This window comes from Balaenoptera musculus, chromosome 2 (assembly GCF_009873245.2).
Source record: "Balaenoptera musculus isolate JJ_BM4_2016_0621 chromosome 2, mBalMus1.pri.v3, whole genome shotgun sequence".
NCBI classification, from domain to species: Eukaryota; Metazoa; Chordata; class Mammalia; order Artiodactyla; family Balaenopteridae; genus Balaenoptera; species Balaenoptera musculus.
This window is the reverse complement of record NC_045786.1, coordinates 99,188,290-99,206,702: the sequence shown is the minus strand read 5'-3', so window position 1 is coordinate 99,206,702 and position 18,413 is coordinate 99,188,290. Positions and strand designations below refer to the sequence as shown.

At 39.6% G+C, this 18,413-nt stretch overlaps 2 protein-coding genes across 4 annotated transcripts in view; both read left to right on the top strand.

Annotated features, from left to right (window-relative positions):
• The window catches only part of SLC12A6 (solute carrier family 12 member 6), a 96,517-nt gene that overhangs the window by 47,992 nt on the left and 30,112 nt on the right, over positions 1-18,413 (top strand). For all 3 annotated transcript variants that reach the window (XR_005018641.1, XR_005018642.1, XM_036842126.1), the window contains 6 exons: positions 12,480-12,574; positions 13,594-13,725; positions 14,497-14,643; positions 16,025-16,079; positions 16,565-16,695; positions 17,692-17,933. Coding sequence is in view for 1 of the 3 variants with exons in the window: in XM_036842126.1 (XP_036698021.1) it covers positions 12,480-12,574; positions 13,594-13,725; positions 14,497-14,643; positions 16,025-16,079; positions 16,565-16,695; positions 17,692-17,933 (802 nt within the window). In the remaining 2 variants the exon portion in view is untranslated. The remainder of the gene's footprint in view (positions 1-12,479; positions 12,575-13,593; positions 13,726-14,496; positions 14,644-16,024; positions 16,080-16,564; positions 16,696-17,691; positions 17,934-18,413) is intronic.
• On the top strand, positions 2,532-3,860 carry LOC118889972 (retinitis pigmentosa 9 protein-like; the record flags this gene model as incomplete). Its single annotated transcript, XM_036842131.1, is given in 2 exon segments — positions 2,532-3,103; positions 3,105-3,860. Coding segments are annotated over 2 exon segments (663 nt in total), but the record flags the coding sequence as incomplete, so codon positions are not given.

Genomic DNA, 18,413 nt, shown 5'->3' with positions numbered 1-18,413 from the left:
AAAATTACTCCTGTGACCAGTTGGGTTTCTGCTAAAAATACATGGTTGGTTTATCATTAAAAATCAATTTATATAATTTAGTATATTAACATATTGAAGGAAAAACATCATATAATTATCTTAATAGATGCAGAAAAAGAATTTGATTTGAAACATATCCAGTATTTAAATTCATGAGTTCATAAAAAACTGGTCACCATTGGAGTATTCTAGTGAACCAATTTATTATTCTGAGAATTGGTCTAAAAGGAAAGAATGAAGTATTTATCTTGTTTTTAACTATACCAATGGGTAACCAAATAGTAAATTAGAGGGAATGTCTCTTTATAAAAATATTTCAGCTAATAAATTAAGGAAGAATAACAGAATATCACCATTTTGTAAGCCCTCATAAATTAATGAATCTAAGCATTAATCATCAACAGTTGCTAGTATCTCAAAAAGAAAGACAACCAGATGACATGTACCTCCTGATGGAAGATCAAAATACCACTTTGAAGGTGTTTTCCTCCCTCCCCCATAAAAATACTGAATGTGGTTAAGCCTCTAGACCCAATTACCATTTTATAGGAAATAGAAGAAAACAGAGCCACATGTTAAACAACATCACATGCATGCTCATCAAAATGGAGACCATCAGAAACTTTACTGAACACATGACATAGGTTCTTCAACAAATAAATTGCAAAGAAAAAGAGAAAGCAGTAGACTTAATTGAGAGATACAGCAACCAGTTGTAACATGTGCCTCTTATTTGGCTTTTTTTTTAAAAATATATTTATTTATTTATTTATTTATTTTTGGCTGCATTGGGTCTTCGTTGCTGCACGCGGGCTTTCTCTAGTTGTGGCGAGCGGGGGCTACTCTTTGTTGCGGTGCGCGGGCTTCTCATTGCGGTGGCTTCTCTTGTTGCAGAGCACAGGCTCTAGGCACGCGGGTTTCAGTAGCTGTGGCTCGCGGGCTCTAGAGCGCAGGCTGAGTAGTTGTGGCGCACGGGCTTAGTTGCTCCGCGGCATGTGGGATCTTCCCGGACCAGGGCTCGAACCCGTGTCCCCTGCATTGGCAGGCAGATTCTTAACCACTGTGCCACCAGGGTAGCCCTCTTATTTGACTTTTGATTCAAACTAAAAATCAAAAACATAATTTATAACATTTGAGACAACCTTTCATGTTCACTTAGTCACATAGTTCAGACCCAAACCTGCGCCAAGGGAGATTAAGTACACTTACTGCTCTTGTTCTGCCTATCTCAGACCAACAAAGGCCATTAGACAAGCTCAGGAGTCTCAGGGAGGAATCTGAGGTTTATCTTAGCTAAGCCCAAGTTGTAGCGTAAGTGGTAATTGAGAAAAAGCAACATTATAGAAATAATAGCACCACAACAATAAAATGCTTATAAAGAGCATTTGGTATACCCTTTTTTGGCTTGCAAAAAAAGTATGCCATAACAAATGGAAATCTGAAATTTTCAGTAGAGCCAATGGCACTCCTGTCAGTTTTCATTTGAATTGTACAATGAAACACCAGTAAGTTTCCCAATAATATCAGCATTATATGGTTGGTAAAATGAGAGAAAAGAAGCACAATAGTGATCTGGTGGGCTGTTTAATTCAAAGCATTACTGAGGCCAGTCTCAGTAGGTATCCTCCAAAGGAATCTTAGGATTCTGGATAATTCTAAAACAGCCCTAGGATATGGGTTTGGTTTTTAGTTCTTGCAGAGTAAAGGTTATTTGCTATTCAGAAACCAGAATTTCCATTCCACTTGGGATTTCCTGGGGTCATAGTAGTGACCCAGACTTCTGAAGGCTGTACATCTGAAGCAGCATGATTTCCAAGATATTCAGACCAAGAATTGATCCATGCCCTTCAGTATGACCACTCCTGATTTCATACCTGGTTGATCCATGCCTTTCTGATGAGAGCTTTGCTCCTTGCCTAGAAAACCCTGACCTTTCCTAATTGACCAGGAGCTCTATTGGACCCTCCCATTCCAAAACACCACCACAAGTAGACCCTGGGTAAGACAATCTGGAGGTCATCATTGGTTTCATAAATGCAGGCAAAGTCTCCAGGGACATTCTTCCACCCCCCACACCCCCCAAAATTAAGCAAGCAAGCAAGTGGAAGTTGGGCCAGAAGCCTCCAGAACGAAAGTGTCTGAAAGTTAGGGTAGTTGCACCTGAAACTTGAGACTAGAGAAGCCCCAAACATAGAGGTTCCAGGGCTGCAGCAAGGGAAGCCAGAGCTGTGAGGAGGTGGCTTAGACCAGCGGGCAGTGGGATGGGGCAGGATAGTTATAAAGTCAGATTTTTATAGCAACAATATTACAGTGCTACTGAACAGCAGGGAAGTAGTATGCTGAAGCTGGGCCTCCTTTCCTCCTGTAACCCTCAAGAGGGATGAAGTGCTCTTGAGTCTGGGATATAACACTATTAAATGTCTAAATCAATGGAGGATGCAGGAAGATGAGCGTGGTACTCAGGAAGGAAAGACTGTTTAAAGCGAAGGAAAACAAATAGTTGCTGATATTTTTTAAATGAAGGCTTCGCAGCCCCGCGTGGGGCTGCAGTGTCGTCCCAGCCTGGGTGCGACGACTCGGGTGCCAGGGGCGCACGGTGGCCGCGGGGGCCTCCGGAGCAGGAGCTGAAGCGGCGGCGGCACGACGCACAGCAGCTGCAGCAGCTCAAGCACCTGGAGTCCTTTTATGAAAAACCTCCTCCTGGGCTTATCAAGGAAGATGAGACTAAGCCAGAAGACTGTATACCAGATGTCCCAGGCAATGAACATGCCAGGGAATTTCTGGCCCACGCACCAACCAAAGGACTTTGGATGCCACTGGGGAAAGAAGTCAAAGTCCTGCAGGGTTGGTGCTGTAAACGATATGGTCACCAAACAGGCGACAAAGAATGCCTTTTTTTTATCAAAGGCAACCGAAAGTTAGAACAGTTCAGAGTAGCGCATGAAGATCCCATGTATGACATCATACAAGAGAATAAAAGACATGAAAAGGATGTAAGGATACAACAGTTAAAACAGTTACTGGAGGATTCAACATCAGATGAAGATGGGAGCAGCTCCAGTTCCTCAGAATGTAAAGAGAAACAAGAAAAAGAAGAAAGGAAAGCATAAGAAAAAGAAGAAAAAACGAAAGCATAAGTCTTCTAAGTCAAATGAGAGTTCAGACTCAGAATGACAAGAGCTTGACCTGTTCAACATTCTCTTCTCAAAAATCAAACACTGTGGCCAAAGATCAGAGGAATGTGGAAACAGGAATAGGAGAGAGAAACACCGAGAGAGGAGATTTGGTGTCACAGGTGTGAATTCTCACCTACCTTCCAGTAAAGATGTGACCGCCACAGGAGAGTGAGTTGTGTCTTGCCAGGTGCTAGCTCTGGACAGCAGCTGATTTCAGGCTGGAAAGCTTTTCTCATTGTTCTCCTCCCTGCAGATCACTGTGGGTCCTGATTCCTTAGAAATGCCTCTGGCAGGGTGGCCAGACTAAGGGAATCTCTGAGGAAGCTCCTCCAGGTGCTGCCACAGCTTCCACCCTCCGTGGTGGGGCTACTTAATGCCCTTAGATTTCAGGCTTGACTTTCCTCTGTTGCTGAGGATAAAAGCTCATTATTTTATTTATTTAAAAAATACTCATTTATTTTTGAATCATAATAATATACTTACATGGTCCAAATTTAAAAGGTATATAAGGGGAATTCCTTGGCTGTCCAGTGATTAGGACTCAACGCTTTCACCGCCGTGGCCCAGGTTCAATCCCTGGTCAGGGAACTGAGATCCTACAAGCCACGAGGTGCGGTCAAAAAAAAAAAATTATAAAAGGTATATAAGGTTTAATCATGAAAAACTTTCCTCTTCTCTTCCCCAGCTACTGAGTTCCCTTCCCAATGGCTACCCATTTTACCAGTTTCTTGTGAAGTCATACAGAAATGTTTTGTGTATCACAAGCAAATGTTTTTTCTCTTTTTTAACACAAATACTAGCATACCATACACATTTATCTGCATTGTTTTTTTCATTTTTTAAATCAGCAGTGTAAAGCATGTTGGTCTTTGCTGCCCACAGAAGTCTTGAGTTCATAAATCCCTGTCATGTTTGGTTGAGTTTTTTAGGGGGAAGGGCTACCCTATAATAACAATGAACAATCACGTCTTTAACTTCCTTAGCGCTTATTGCCATTGTCCCATGATTATTATTATCCCCAGAATAATTGATTCAGAAAACTTATAAGGATATAGGAGTTACTGTACTGGGTCAGCTACCCACATCCCCAAATATATCCTCATCCTGTTGGCTAAGCACAGCCTACACGAGAACTCCTGGCTTTGACTGCTGCAGCTGAGGCAGCTCAGCAGGTTGGGATGGTGCCTGCAGCTAGGAGAGGGCATCTGTTCTTGCTGAGCCAAAGTGGAGCCAGATTTTGCTCATGAGCAAGTGTCTTCCCTCACCACCAGGGTCTCTTGCTGTTTTCATCACTCAGGGTCCCAGGAACTCACTGTCCCCACTTCCTGCCTTTTTTCCTAGGGGTTGGATTCCCCCCTCTTTAAAGAATAACCAATGCGGGCCAGGCTGACTCCTTCCCAGTTCTCCTCAGTAACAGCTCCTAGTCTTGCCCTTGGAAAGTTTATCTCAATAACACAATTGGCTGGAATGGCCGAGGACTTGTTCTTCCTGAAAACCCTAAGTCCATTTAATTCAAGCAATGCCTTACACTTATCCTTGGCATTTCTAGCTCAGCATGCAGCAGAAAATTCTCCTTCCAGGAATTTTCCTCCTCCTGCTGGAGTCCCATTCATGATAAACATATTCTATTACAATATGGAAGAATAATATCAATGATTCTTGAGCTTATGGTGCATTAAAATGACCTGGAGTGCTTTTTAAAACAGATTCCCGTGCCGTACTCCTAGTTTCAGAATTTCTGATTTATTGTACCAATTCTGGAACGGACTGTGGAATTTGCATTTCTAACAAGTTCCCAAATGATGCTGATGCTGTCAGTTTGGGGACCAGATTTGAAGAACCACTGATCTAAATGTTTAACCTCTTACTAAAGCCTTTCTCCACTTTCTGCTTTAACGGGAATCTCTCCATCCACTGTAGCCCCTGCAAGTTAACTCCTGTCCCTTCTCCCTCACTCCAGGTTTCTCTGTCTTCTATTTCTGGCCTACAGTCTGTGGTCCATCAGTTAAGCCTGTTATCTCCCTTGACCTGTGGTTTTTTTGCCCAGCTTACCCAAAAGAACCTCAAACCAAACTCCTCCTCCTCTGCTCTAATTCCCAGACTGCTGAGCCCATAACGCTGTCAATCAAATTCCTTCATCCTAAAACCTCTTTCCTCAAACTCAGTACTCTCTACTATTAAGGAAGTCAAAGAAAGCCACCAGACCTCCCTTTACCAAGGTATCTTATCAGCCTGCCATCATAGTTGTGGTAGGCGAAATTACAAAACAGCCCCAAGGTTTCCTACCAAACCTGTAGAACTGTTACTTTAAGGGATTTTACTCCCATGATTAGATTATGTTAAAAGATAGTTTGGCCTTTTAAGGGTGACTATTTGGGTTATCTGAACCAAATCACATGAGATTTTTTTTTTTTATAAATTTGTTTTATTTTTATTTCTTTTTGGCTGCGTTGGGTCTTTGTTGCTGTGCGAGGGCTTTCTCTAATTGCGGCGAGCGGGGGCTACTCTTTGTTGCAGCGCGCGGGCTTCTCATTGCTGTGGCTTCTCTTGTTGCGGAGCACAGGGTCTAGGCGCTCGGGCGTCAGTAGTTGTGGCTCGCGGGCTCTAGAGCACAGGCTCAGTAGTTGTGGTGCACGGGCTTAGTTGCTCTGCGGCATGTGGGATCTTCCCCGACCAGGGCTCGAACCAGTGTCCCCTGCATTGGCAGGCGGATTCTTAACCACTGCGCCACCAGGGAGGCCCTCACATGAGAATTTTAAAACCAGAGTTTTTTTTCTGGCAGGCAGCAAAGTATCCTACCCTGGCATTGGTTCTCACAGAAGTTTCTGCTCCAGTAAGTTTTGACTCTGTATCTGCCCATCTCTCTAATTTTGGGGTCAGCAGTTTGCCCTGTGACCTCAATTCTCTGATAGATTTAAGAAGATTTGATGATTAGTTTGTTCAGCTTTTTACTGGTTAGGACAGAGTGAAGACTTCTAATCTCTTTACATGCCAGACCAGAGACTGGAAGTTGATGGATATCGCTTTAAGCCACTACATTTGTGGTAATTAGTCCCTGCCCACATCTGGAAGATTCTTGAGGGCAGAGACCATCTTGTTTCATGTTGTAGTCTCACCTTCTAGCACAATGCGTCATGCATGGTGGTGTTCAGTGGGGTTTTATTAAAAGTATGGTTACATTTAAAAAAAAAAAAAAAGGGGCTTCCCTGGTGGTGCAGTGGTTAAGAATCCGTCTGCCAATTCAGGGGACACGGGTTCGAGCCCTGGTCCGGGAAGATCCCACATGCCGTGGAGCAACTAAGCCCATGTGCCACAACTACTGAGCCTGTGCTCTAGAGCCCGTGAACCACAACTACTGAGCCCATGTGCCACAAGTACTGAAGCCCACACTCCTAGAGCCCGTGCTCCACAACAAGAGAAGCCACCGCAATGAGAAGCCCGTGCACCGTAACGAAGAGTAGCCCCCGCTCGCCGCAACTAGAGAAGAGCCTTCGCGCAGCAGTGAAGACCCAATGCAGCCATAAATAAATAAATAAATAAATAAATAAGAAGGAGTTAAACAGTAGATTAGAAACAGGTGAAGGGTGTTTGTGAACAAAAAAATACTACACCTAGACGTATCTTAATGAAGCTGCAGGACACCTAAGAAAAGATCTTGAAAGCAGCAGAGACAGAAAACAGATCATCAAAGGAACAACAGAATGATAGAATTCTCAACAAACAGATAACAAAACAAATAATGTCTTAAAGTATTTGCAAAAATTTTATTATCCTAGAATTGTGTTTAGCAAGACACTTGGAATTAAGGGGAAAATACAGACAATCGTAGATAAGTAAAAACCAACAACGCTTTTTACCGCGAGACTTGCTCTAAGCTCTTGGTTTTCAACTAGGGACAATTTTGTCCCCCAAGGGATGTTTGGAATTGTTTGGAGACATATTTGATTGTCACTGTTGGAGATGCTACTGGCATCTAGTGACTAGAAGCCAAGGATGCCCTTAAACATCCTAAAATGCACTGGACAATCCCCCACAACAAATAATTATATTATCTGAAATTTCACAGCACTGAGTTTGAGAAACCCTCCTCTAAAGGAATTCTAAAGAATGTACCTCAAGTAAAAGGAAAATGATCCCAGAAGACTAGTATTCTGAAATGTAACAGAGAATATTGAACAAATGAAATGGTAAATGTGGACCTTGACCCAAGTCAGTGTTGTCAGTATGAAATAATTTCAGTGTCTTATTTGTGTAGTTAAGAAAAAAAAAAAAAGACTCCTGGAAATGCCAGATAGTAATATTATGTAAGTCAGGAGGAGAGAGTTGGAACTGACTAAAAGAATAGAAATAGAGTGTGGAACCTCCAAGAGAGGAGAGACAAGAAATGGAATAACGGAGAACAAACCAAAAAATCCAGAGAAAAAATGAGAATGAATCATAGAGAAAGAAAACCGAAGAGAAATAAAAAGATGGTAGAGTTCAGTCTGAATATATCAACTGCTAAGGTTGATAGACTTGACTATTAAAAAGACAGATTGTCAGATTTTTAAAAACACAGCTACTTGCTGTTTACAAGAGATCCACCTAAATCATAAGGACCCAGGAAAAATGGAAAGTTGAGAGACAGAAAAGGACATTTAACCAAAAGACAGCTGGTATAGTTATCATTATCTTTTTCCTTCTATTGTCTTAGGATTTATTCTCCTTTCTAGCCTCTTAAAATAGGTACATAGCTCATAAAATTTTTATTCTTTTTACTTTGCTAATGTAAAATTTTAAAGCAATGACTTTCCTTTGAAGTGCTACTTTTGTTGCATCATACAAGTTTCAATAGGTAGTGTTTTCATTGTTATTCAATTTTTAAGTATTTTAATCTTTGATCCTTGAATTGTTAAGCAGTGTGTGGGGTTTTTTTAAATTTCTAAATTCACAACGTTTTTAAATTTATCTTTTTATAATTAAATTCCAACTCGTTGTTATACACCAACATCATGGCTTATATTATACCTGTTTGAAATTTGTTCAGTCTTTAAGATCTAGTACATGATAACTTTCCATATGCAAATTTTCCATGTATGTTTGATTAAAATGTATAGTCTCTAATTTTGCATGCAGAATGCTATCTCCATTAAGGCCAAGGTTATTCACTGTGTTATTCAGATTTCTTTACCTTTGCTATTTTGTCTGCTTCATCTATCAATTATTGAGAAAAGTATGCTAAAAATCTCCCTGTGTGATGGTAGATTTATTAATTTCTTGGCATAATTCTGTCCCTTTTGCCTCAAATATTTTGAGGCATGGATGGATTGGTGGGTGGATGAACGGATGGATGGGTGGATATGGTAGACAGCCTTTTTTTTTTTGGCTGCACCTCAGCTTGCAGGATCTCAGTTCCCCAATAATCTGATCTTGTCAACAAATAAATGGCATGAACTAAAACAGGCGAACTCATAAGGCCACACCAGTGAAAGCGCCAAATCCTAACCACTAGACTGCCAGGGAACTCCCTAGGCAGCCTTTTAGACTGACTCTGTTGATCCTTTCTTCCTGGTATTCATGCCCTGTGTAATCCTCTCTCCTTTGAGTGAGGGCTGGACTTTATGACTCCTTCTAATTATTAGAATATGGCAAAAGTGATGTCACTTTCAAAATGAGATTACAAAAAGACTGTGACATCTGTCTTGTACTCCCTCTCTGGCTCTTTGATGGCTTGCTTTGAGGGAATCCAGCTGCCATGCTATAAGCTGCCCTATGGAAAGTCCCATGTGGCAAGGAACTGAGAAAGGCCCTTGACCAACAGCCTGAAAAAACTGATTCCTGCCAACTATGTAAGTAAGGTTGGACGAGGATCTTCCCCAGGCCTTCCAATGAGACCACAGCCGTGACAGGAGACTGAAGCAGAGGGCCCAGCTAAGCCATGCGCATATTCCTAGCTCCCACTAACTGAGATGATAAGTTTGTGCTGTTTAAGCCACTAAATTTAAGAGTAATTTGTTACACAGAAAGAGATAACTATAAACAATAGATGTATGTTTAAAATTTATATACTTGGTGAATTAAGTCTTCTGTGAATATGGTTACCCTCTCATCCCTAGTAAAGTTTTTCTCAAAGAAAAATTTATCTGCTAATAATAAAACTGTGTCAGCTTTATTTTGGTTAGTATTTGCCTGCTATATCTCTTTCCTTTACTTTCAGCCTTTGTGTGTGCATATTATGTTTCTTGTAAACACTATATGCCTGGATTTTGTTGTTTAATCCAGTGTGTCAATCTTCATGTTTTAACTTGTAAGTCTTGTCTGTTTGCCTTATTACAATTATTAGTATTATTGATATATTTGAACTATTCTGTCACCCTAAGTTGTTTGCAGTTTTTTCCACTTTTTGTTTCTTTTTTAATCCCTTACTTAAGAAAAAATGATGTCTATACCCCTGTCCCCCCCCAATAAAGGAAATGACATTAACACACTCTCACATCACTCTCTCCCCGGCCCCAGCCCCCATGATGGTGTTGTTATCTAGAATAGGTCGGTGGCAAAAGGAGGGACTACTCAATAAATGGATTCGGAAGAGCCATCCATTTGCTAACTACATGATCTGACTTCTTCCTATCTCTCCAACCACTCTGTCCTTTCCTAGCTCTGTTTCAGCCATGTTATCTATTCTGTTTTATGAATCCATTAAGATTGTTTCTGCTTTAGGATCTTTTAAAATTGCTGTCCCTCTGCCTGAAAGGCAGGTTTTTCCTGACCATCCTGTGCCAAGGGTATGCTACAGCCCGCCAGCTCGTACCAGCTCATGAGAGCCAATTACGTGCATCTCTTCCCAAAACCACGTTCAGTGACTTCACATTAGTAGTTTGAAATTAGCATGTGTGAGTATTTGCACCACAGAAATTGGCAAATACTATAAATCAGTATATATGTTTTTTAATTCTGGAGAGCCTGCTTACCAGCACCCTAAAGATCTTACCAAAAGTTGTCTGTCCTTCCCATCCCCAGTCATAATCTGTCCCAGTACATGTTTCATTTTCTTCATGGAACTTATCACTTTTTTTAAAGTTATTTTCTGTCTTCTGTGACTTCAGTACAGTCTTTATGAAAGTACAGTCTTTAACTACCTTGTCTACTGTTGTGGTGCCCAACATATGAGAACTTAATACTTATCAAATTAATTGAATAAATGAATTACTCAAAAATGGTGATAATTTTTAGCTGTGTCATTCTCTTTAGAATTTTCTGAAAGCATTAGAGAGGAAAATAATTACATTTCTTTTTATGACTTTTTATTATGGGAATTTCCAGAGGTATAGAAAAGTAAATAGACTAGCATAAACCTCCGTGAACCCACCACCCAGCTTCAGCAATGTTGCAGATCTGTTTTCAAGCCCCCACCAAATTTTTTCCCAGAATATTTTAAAGAAAATTCCAGACATCATATGATTTTACTTACCCATTTTAAAAAAAATAACCAGTCCATATTCATACTCCTCTGTTTCCTGACGTTTGGTTTGAGTCAGGATTCTAACAAGTTTCACACCTTGCAATTGATTTGGTATGTCATCTTAAGTCTCTTAATTTATGAGTTCGCCTGTTTTAGTTCATGCCATTTATTTGTTGACAAGATCAGATTATTTGTCATGTGGAATCTTCCACATTCTGAATTTAATGACTGCATCTTTGTGGTGATGTTTAATATGTTCCTCCTTTTTTTTCTGTGAACTGGTAGTTACATTTAGAGGCTTGGTTAGATTCAGCTTCCATTCTTTGGGTAAGAGTACATCATAAGTTGCACAGTGTATTTTTCATTGTATTACATTAGAAGATCGTGTTGTCCCACTTTTAGTGATGTTAAGATTGATCAGTGAGTTCCAGGTTGATCAGTGGGTTCCAGATTGATTAGTGGGTTATGCCTCAGCTTTTCACCTAATGGTTTTAGCAACCATTGATGATCACTGCTCATAACCATTATTTTATTAGGGGTTGAAAATTGGTGATTTTTTTCTGAATATATCATTCCATCTGCATTTATTCGCCAGAATGTTTCTATAATGAAGAAAATTTCTTTAACTGGTTACCGTGAAATACAGTTGGTTCAGGAAAGACAGGATAATTGCTTAATTCTTTACATTTATTATTTTTCAGACTTCGATGTTGTTTCCATAGCAACTCTGCGAAGGGGACTAGTTTTTTACATACCATTTTGGATATTTCAAGTACTTGCATTTCAATTCATTGCATTATATATTTTTAATATTCACATTATCCCATTTTTAGCCAGTGGGAACCCCTTCAGATTGGCTCTTCTGTCCTTTGACATGACTCAGTTATTTTGATAGCTTGTTGGCTATTTCCCAAGCTCATCTTACGTATTTAAGGTTATAGGACTGTAAATTAATTTCTTTAATTTTTGTGTTGACCTCTGTTTCTTCAATATTTAAAATCTTAGGGTTTTGGGGGGTTTTTTTTTTTGGACCGCGCTGTGCGGCATTCGAGATTTTAGTTCCCTGACCAGGAATCAAGCCCGTGCCCCGTACAGTGGAAGCGTGGAATCTTAACCAGTGTACCACCAGGGAGGTCTCTAAAATCTTAGTTTTTAATGACATTTACACAGTTTTTAAAATTTTCTCTCTTTCTCTCCTGCCAGACAATTAGGACTATGTAACTTTTATACAATAAAGAACCAAAGTTAAGAAAGCATTCAAACAACAGAAACTCTACTGTTTTAGGGAACCCAGTCTCGCTCTCTTTTTTTTTTTTTCCTCATAGCGGGTTCACCAAATTCTTGTGAGGTGCCTCTTTTAACATAAAAAGATAGGTGGCAAATGTTTGTACAAAAATGTCATTTATAAAAGGTCAGATAGCCCTGAACGCAGAGGGCTTTTATTGCCATTATCCACAGCAACAGTGTGGAAAGTAGCCCTTGTCTAGCACAGTGTTGCACACTGAGCAAGTACTCAGTGACTATTTTTTTTTCTTCCTAGATTTGGGTGACATGAAGAGTCGGGTCTCTATAGGCTAGGATCTTAAACGAATAGTGTTTCCAGAGGTCTTCATATTGTTAAGAAAAGGAATGACCCACGTTTACTTCTTAGAAATTTGCTTTTGCTCCTGTTCAAGAGGGAGTCACATTCTCCAAGCAATGCTGATTGAGTTCTGCCACTCTCAGATGAAAATCTGAATCTGAAAATGGGTTCTGTTATTACAGGGGGAACATGCAGTTATTTGGTGCTGATGCTTCTTCAGTACCAATGAGAAACTAACTTGGTTTACTTTTTTTTCCAGATGATGGACATAAGAAAGCTCGAAATGCTTATCTTAACAATTCCAATTATGAAGAAGGAGATGAATATTTTGATAAAAATTTGGCACTCTTTGAGGTAATATTTGGGAGAAAACTAGGGCAGAGATTTCAAGAACAGAAATTTCAAGATCGCTGTTTTCCACCCCATTTAGTTTTAAAACAGTACAGGTTGGATAATTTAATAACTAACTGTTAAAATACAATACTTACTATAGCTTGTCATTGTAGTTGATTTAATCTATGTAATCTAATTATTGCTAATTAATGAATAGCCGTTGAGTCAAATTTCTATGAAATAAAGAGGAATGTTGACATCACAGGCATGTGGAGAACCTTGCTGTCTAATTTAACTAGGATTTAAATCTCTGTGTTGTAACAATCTACTAAGTACAAAATTTTTCAACTCTGTGTTTGGGATGAATGTCGTTTACCTTAGAACTGCTAACCAAAAATCGGGGTAGGAAGCAGGCTGCTGGATTAAGAGGACCTGAATGTCTCATCCGACTAAGGTAGCATGGACTCTGATGGGATCTGTGTCCTGGCTGTTGAAAGGAGCCCGGTTTAGTCCAGCACTGCATTGTCTTACTTTGGACAGTGATTCAAGTGCCACTTTCCTCAGTGTTCCTATTTTTTAAATGATATTTTCTCTTAACTGCCTTCAAGAAAAGGTCTGAGGTGAATATTTGGTTCAGTCACAAAAGTTTTTCCTTGACCTGTCCGTGCTTGGTGCTATAAGTAATAGCTATAAATGTTAGTAGACTGTTAGTAGTACTGTAGTTAAAGATTATGTTGTCAGTGTTCTTTATGAGGTTACAGCTGTCTGTAGGGGCCAGTGTGGTTTTGTGTTTTCTGTAAAGTTAAGCTATTAGAAAGAATCATAAAGCTTTTCATTTAAGAATTTTATAAGAATGTGTGTAGCCCTGATTACATATTATAATATGGGGGGAGAATAAATCTCATTGATAAATTTTCTTAAAATGTTTACCTGTGAAATTTTTTCTTATTTACTTTGCAGTTTTCTGGTAGAGGGATCACTTTGATGCTTATTCCCAGTGTTCTTCACTATTTCTTTCTTTCTTATTTCTGGCTCTATAGGAAGAAATGGACACCAGACCAAAGGTGTCTTCTCTCCTCAGCCGCTTGGCCAATTACACTAACCTGACGCAAGGAGCAAAGGAACATGAAGAGGCAGAGAACATCACTGAAGGGAAAAAGAAGCCCACCAAGGTGAGGCCTTGGAATAACAAGGACAAATAAAAAGAGCCCCGTTTACAAGAAAGGAGGAAATGTCCAGGGCATCACTCCGTGCTCAAGAACTATTGAACGCTTGGTATATGCCAGGCACGTGAGGGAGTGAGCTGTGTAATTAGTAGCTGGGAGACAGGCATTCCGGGGAGAGGGAAGAGCACTTCAAAAGAAAAGTGTCCACACCCATCTACTGATGCCATCTTTCTGTTGTGAAGCTGTTGGGTTTTTCAAAGACCAAATATCAGTTTTTCTCAACATGAAAATATGGAAGAATATTACAAGTAAGCTTTCTGGTTGTTCAGGAGTAAAACAACCCGCAGATGTTTTTATCAACTACGTTTACCAACTCTATGAAAGATTTATGCCAAATTCTGAAGGAATTCCATCAAATCATTATCCTTTTTTTTTTTTTTTTTAAAGAAAAAGCTATTGGCCTTGAAGAACAGAAAATTTTAAATTGTTGGGGATGCACTTAAAAGTTTATTTGTGGTCAGATGCTTATGTAAAAATATGTGGAGAGCTATGTAAAGTTAAAATGTATATCTCTAGGAATAATAAAAAGTATGGTGATGGACATTTGTTAAGATGGAGATTTTATCTGTGCCTATTTAAAGATACTGCTTAAACATATCATCTCTGCTTTGCAATTAAAATGATAGGGTACAAGTTTTTATATAAAAGTAAAGGGATGAATCATCTTTTCTAGATGACTACATGATTTTTTTCTTTTGTCAACATCTTTCTTTCCAGACCCCCCAAATGGGTACTTTCATGGGTGTTTACCTCCCATGTCTACAAAATATTTTTGGAGTGATCCTGTTTCTACGCCTTACATGGGTGGTGGGCACAGCTGGAGTTCTGCAGGCCTTTGCAATTGTCCTTATCTGCTGCTGCTGTGTAAGTCCTGAGGTGGCCCCTGAAGATCACCTGGAACATTGCAAGAGCTCAACAGTATCATGCTTAACCTATTTGGGCATAAAAGAAAGAATATGTACTGGGGAAAGACTCATGATCTCAACAAGGGAGATTATTTTGATACTAAAGTCTAAAGGATTTTCAGTTATTTAGTGTCAGTTATTCACTGCTTATATCTGTAATATGATGTACTCAAAATTACAAGGAAAGACTTCTGTAGGAAGTAGAAGATACAGTCCCTGACTTCAAAAAATTCAGCATACAAACCATTTGAACTCGATAACACTAGTGTTGTGACAGAAAATATGTTAGAAAATGTGATGTGCTACTCCAGTGTGGTACCAATAAACAAAGCTGGTTGTTGTTTGGGGGTAAGAGGTATTCATTTTGTTTTGCAGTCTCATCCGTTATCCCTTCCCCAGAAATTGGGGTGTTCTTTCCAGTTCTTCTCTCCGTTATACTGAGAACGTTCTGATCTTCCTTTAATTTAAACTCCTCTTCTCTGTGTATCCCAGCCACATCTCTCAATTTTATTGTAAGTTGATAGATAATTATAAAAATTTTTATTTTATTATTAAGCTGTCTACAGACCTCTTTTATTACTATCACCATTATACACTCCCTGTGCTCAGCTGAGTGCCATGTAAAGCAGGGTAAGCAGACATAGTCTATATCATTAATAACTTAATGGTACCACCATTTTTATTTTCCCGTTTCTTAGTCTTGAAACTTCAGGGCCGTATTTGGCTCCTTGATTGCCTCTCATATCTCATCAGCTATCAAGGCCAGTCAGGTCTCCCTCTGAAATCTCTTTTGTTCAACCCTGTCTTTATATTCCCACTTCTACCACTGCAGTCCTTACCTCTCACTGAACTACCACAATAGCCTACTAACAAGTCACTCTGCCTCCATCTACTTCCTATCTTCAGTCCATTCTGTACTCTGCTGCTATCAGGTAATGTTTTTAAAATACAGTTCTCGTGAGCTCAGAAGTCTTCAGTGGTTCCTCTTCTTACTGAATATTATTCTTGTTATTTTAGCCAGTCTTTAGTCAGTTTCCAATCTGTTTACCAAGTTTTTAACTAGGAGACCAGGGTGAGATCAGTGGTTCTTAATAGCACCTAACCTACTGATTACGATGTAGGAGCGTTTTAACAGAGTACTAAAGATACCAGTAGTGTGACTAGTGTAGCGTGTTGAAGCACATCTCATTTGCATACCATTTGGTATGACAGGCAACTCCCTCCATAAAAGTAGGTAGAATTAAATATTGGATAAGTGCTCTGAGGTCCACAGATGGGAAAGTCGGACAGAAATGTCATCTTTATACAGTAACAGTCTTCTTCTTTTTCTTTCTTTACAGACAATGTTGACTGCTATCTCCATGAGTGCCATTGCCACTAATGGAGTGGTGCCAGGTCAGTAGCTAAAGCTGGATTTCAGAGATTGTCATTGATTACTGCATGTTTCTGCTATAAAGCCAGAGGTGCAAACTTCCAAGGAACAGAATACTATTTAGTTAGTGGCCACAGGCACTAACACTATTTGACTTCAGAATACCTTCTTTTAAAAATCTCTGTATGTTTTAAGCTGGAATCCGTAATTTCTACTGCATTCTTAGCTTCTTTTAGTTAGAATATATATTTTATTCAGCTATCTCATGCCTGTAGTAAATATCCTCTGATATTTTTCTAAGTAATACTGACAAATTGTGCTGATTTATGTGGAATATTAGATGTGCAGTATGTAGGTTTCATCTTTTACTCCCTACCAGGAAATCTACTTTTTATCATATTCAGGGTTTTCAAAAACCCTGAAACATTTATCCTTTGTTACGACTTGTTTACATTCCTGTTACTTACATACTTCTTTTATCCTGTTCACCTTCTGTTTTGCCTTTTAGCTGGGGGCTCATACTTTATGATTTCCCGAGCACTGGGCCCAGAGTTTGGTGGGGCTGTTGGCCTCTGCTTTTATCTTGGTACCACATTTGCAGCAGCCATGTATATCCTTGGTGCCATTGAAATTTTTCTGGTGAGTAATGACTTAATTGTGGTCTAAAGTATAGAAAAGATATAGATTTGGATTTATTTTGCCGTTGGATATCAAAGCTTCTGAGAAATCAGCTATCGGAATCGATCAAGTGATTGACTGCTAACCTGTTATTGACCTCCTACTGTGAATGTGAGTCAGAAAGGTTGAGGGTATCTTTTGCCTGCCTACTCCTTGCCCTCCACCCAATCACCAGCACCCTGCCACCTCAACCAAAAAGTTAAAGTCTCAGAGGCAAGACTTGGGCTAGTGGGCGAAAAATAGAAGAAAGTTTATCTCTTTTGATGTCTTTATCCCAATGAAACAAAATGTTTTTCATTTATTTATTCACTAGGATATATTTCCTGCTATTTAAAGTAATGATAGCAGAAGTAGGACTCAAGATAATCATTACAATTATTTTGTATAACACTTTAAATAAATTATTAACACATTTCTTGTTTTTCCATTTGGGAGTGTAAGTATTCAGAATGGCACATAGACTTTATTTTATTTATTTTAAAATTTTTGGCTGCGTTGGGTCTTTGTTGCAGTGTGCGGGCTTCTCATTGTGGTGGCTTCTCTTGTTGCGGAGCACGGGCTCTAGGCACGCGGGCTTCAGTAGTTGAGGCACGTCAACTCAGTAGTTGTGGCTCGTGGGCTGTAGAGCGCATGCTCAGTAGTTGTGGCGCACAGGCTTAGTTGCTCTGCGGCGTTTGGGATCTTCCCGGACCAGGGCTTGAACTCATGTCCCCTGCGTTAGCAGGCAGATTCTTAACCACTGCACCACCAGGGAAGCCCTGGCATGTAGACTTTAAAAAAAAATCCATGATGTCCCATTTCTGTAGACATTTTAGAGCGAAATAGGAATTAGGCTATGTCTCCAGTCATTTTCTGTCTCAGTTTTGCTTTCCTTCGTGAAAGCAAATGCAAACTACAACAGCCCTTTTATTTGATTATTTTGAAATGACCTTATTTTCTACTTCTTTTGCCTAACAGGTATATATTGTCCCCCGAGCTGCCATCTTTCATAGTGACGATGCACTCAAGGAGTCAGCAGCCATGCTAAATAACATGCGTGTCTATGGCACAGCCTTCTTGGTCCTCATGGTATTGGTGGTATTCATCGGTGTACGCTATGTGAACAAGTTTGCCTCACTCTTTCTGGCCTGTGTCACTGTGTCCATCTTGGCCATCTATGCTGGAGCCATCAAGTCTTCTTTTGCCCCTCCACACTTCCCGTACGTGTCTCTCTGACTAGCCATCATTATTTGGTAGTCATTAACAGTATCTGGTGACGTGATCATTTCAAGTAAGAATTTCACAGTTTCTCTGAGATTTCCCTCTTGGATAAGCCCAGTGAGCATCTGTGCGGGAAGCCTGCCAGCAAATTGTGTTGTGTTGATCCTCCTCCTTGTGTCCCAAGTATACAGCTGGCAGCCGTGGCCGTCATTTGGATATAGATAGTGGGTTTTTCAAAACCTCCTGATAATGATTATGCATATTTGAACTATTCATGAAGGCCTTTTCAAACAGCATAGTTTTGCCAGCAACCTTTATAAAGTATTTAAAGTTTAGATTCCTTTTATTGATGAAGAATCAAGAGATCAAGGAAACCTAGATTCCTACCTAAATATTTATAATTAAATTTTTTGTGCTGCTGTTAGTACAGTAATGGACTTTCTAGTCATAAAATAAAGGGAAATAAATGTCATATCTTT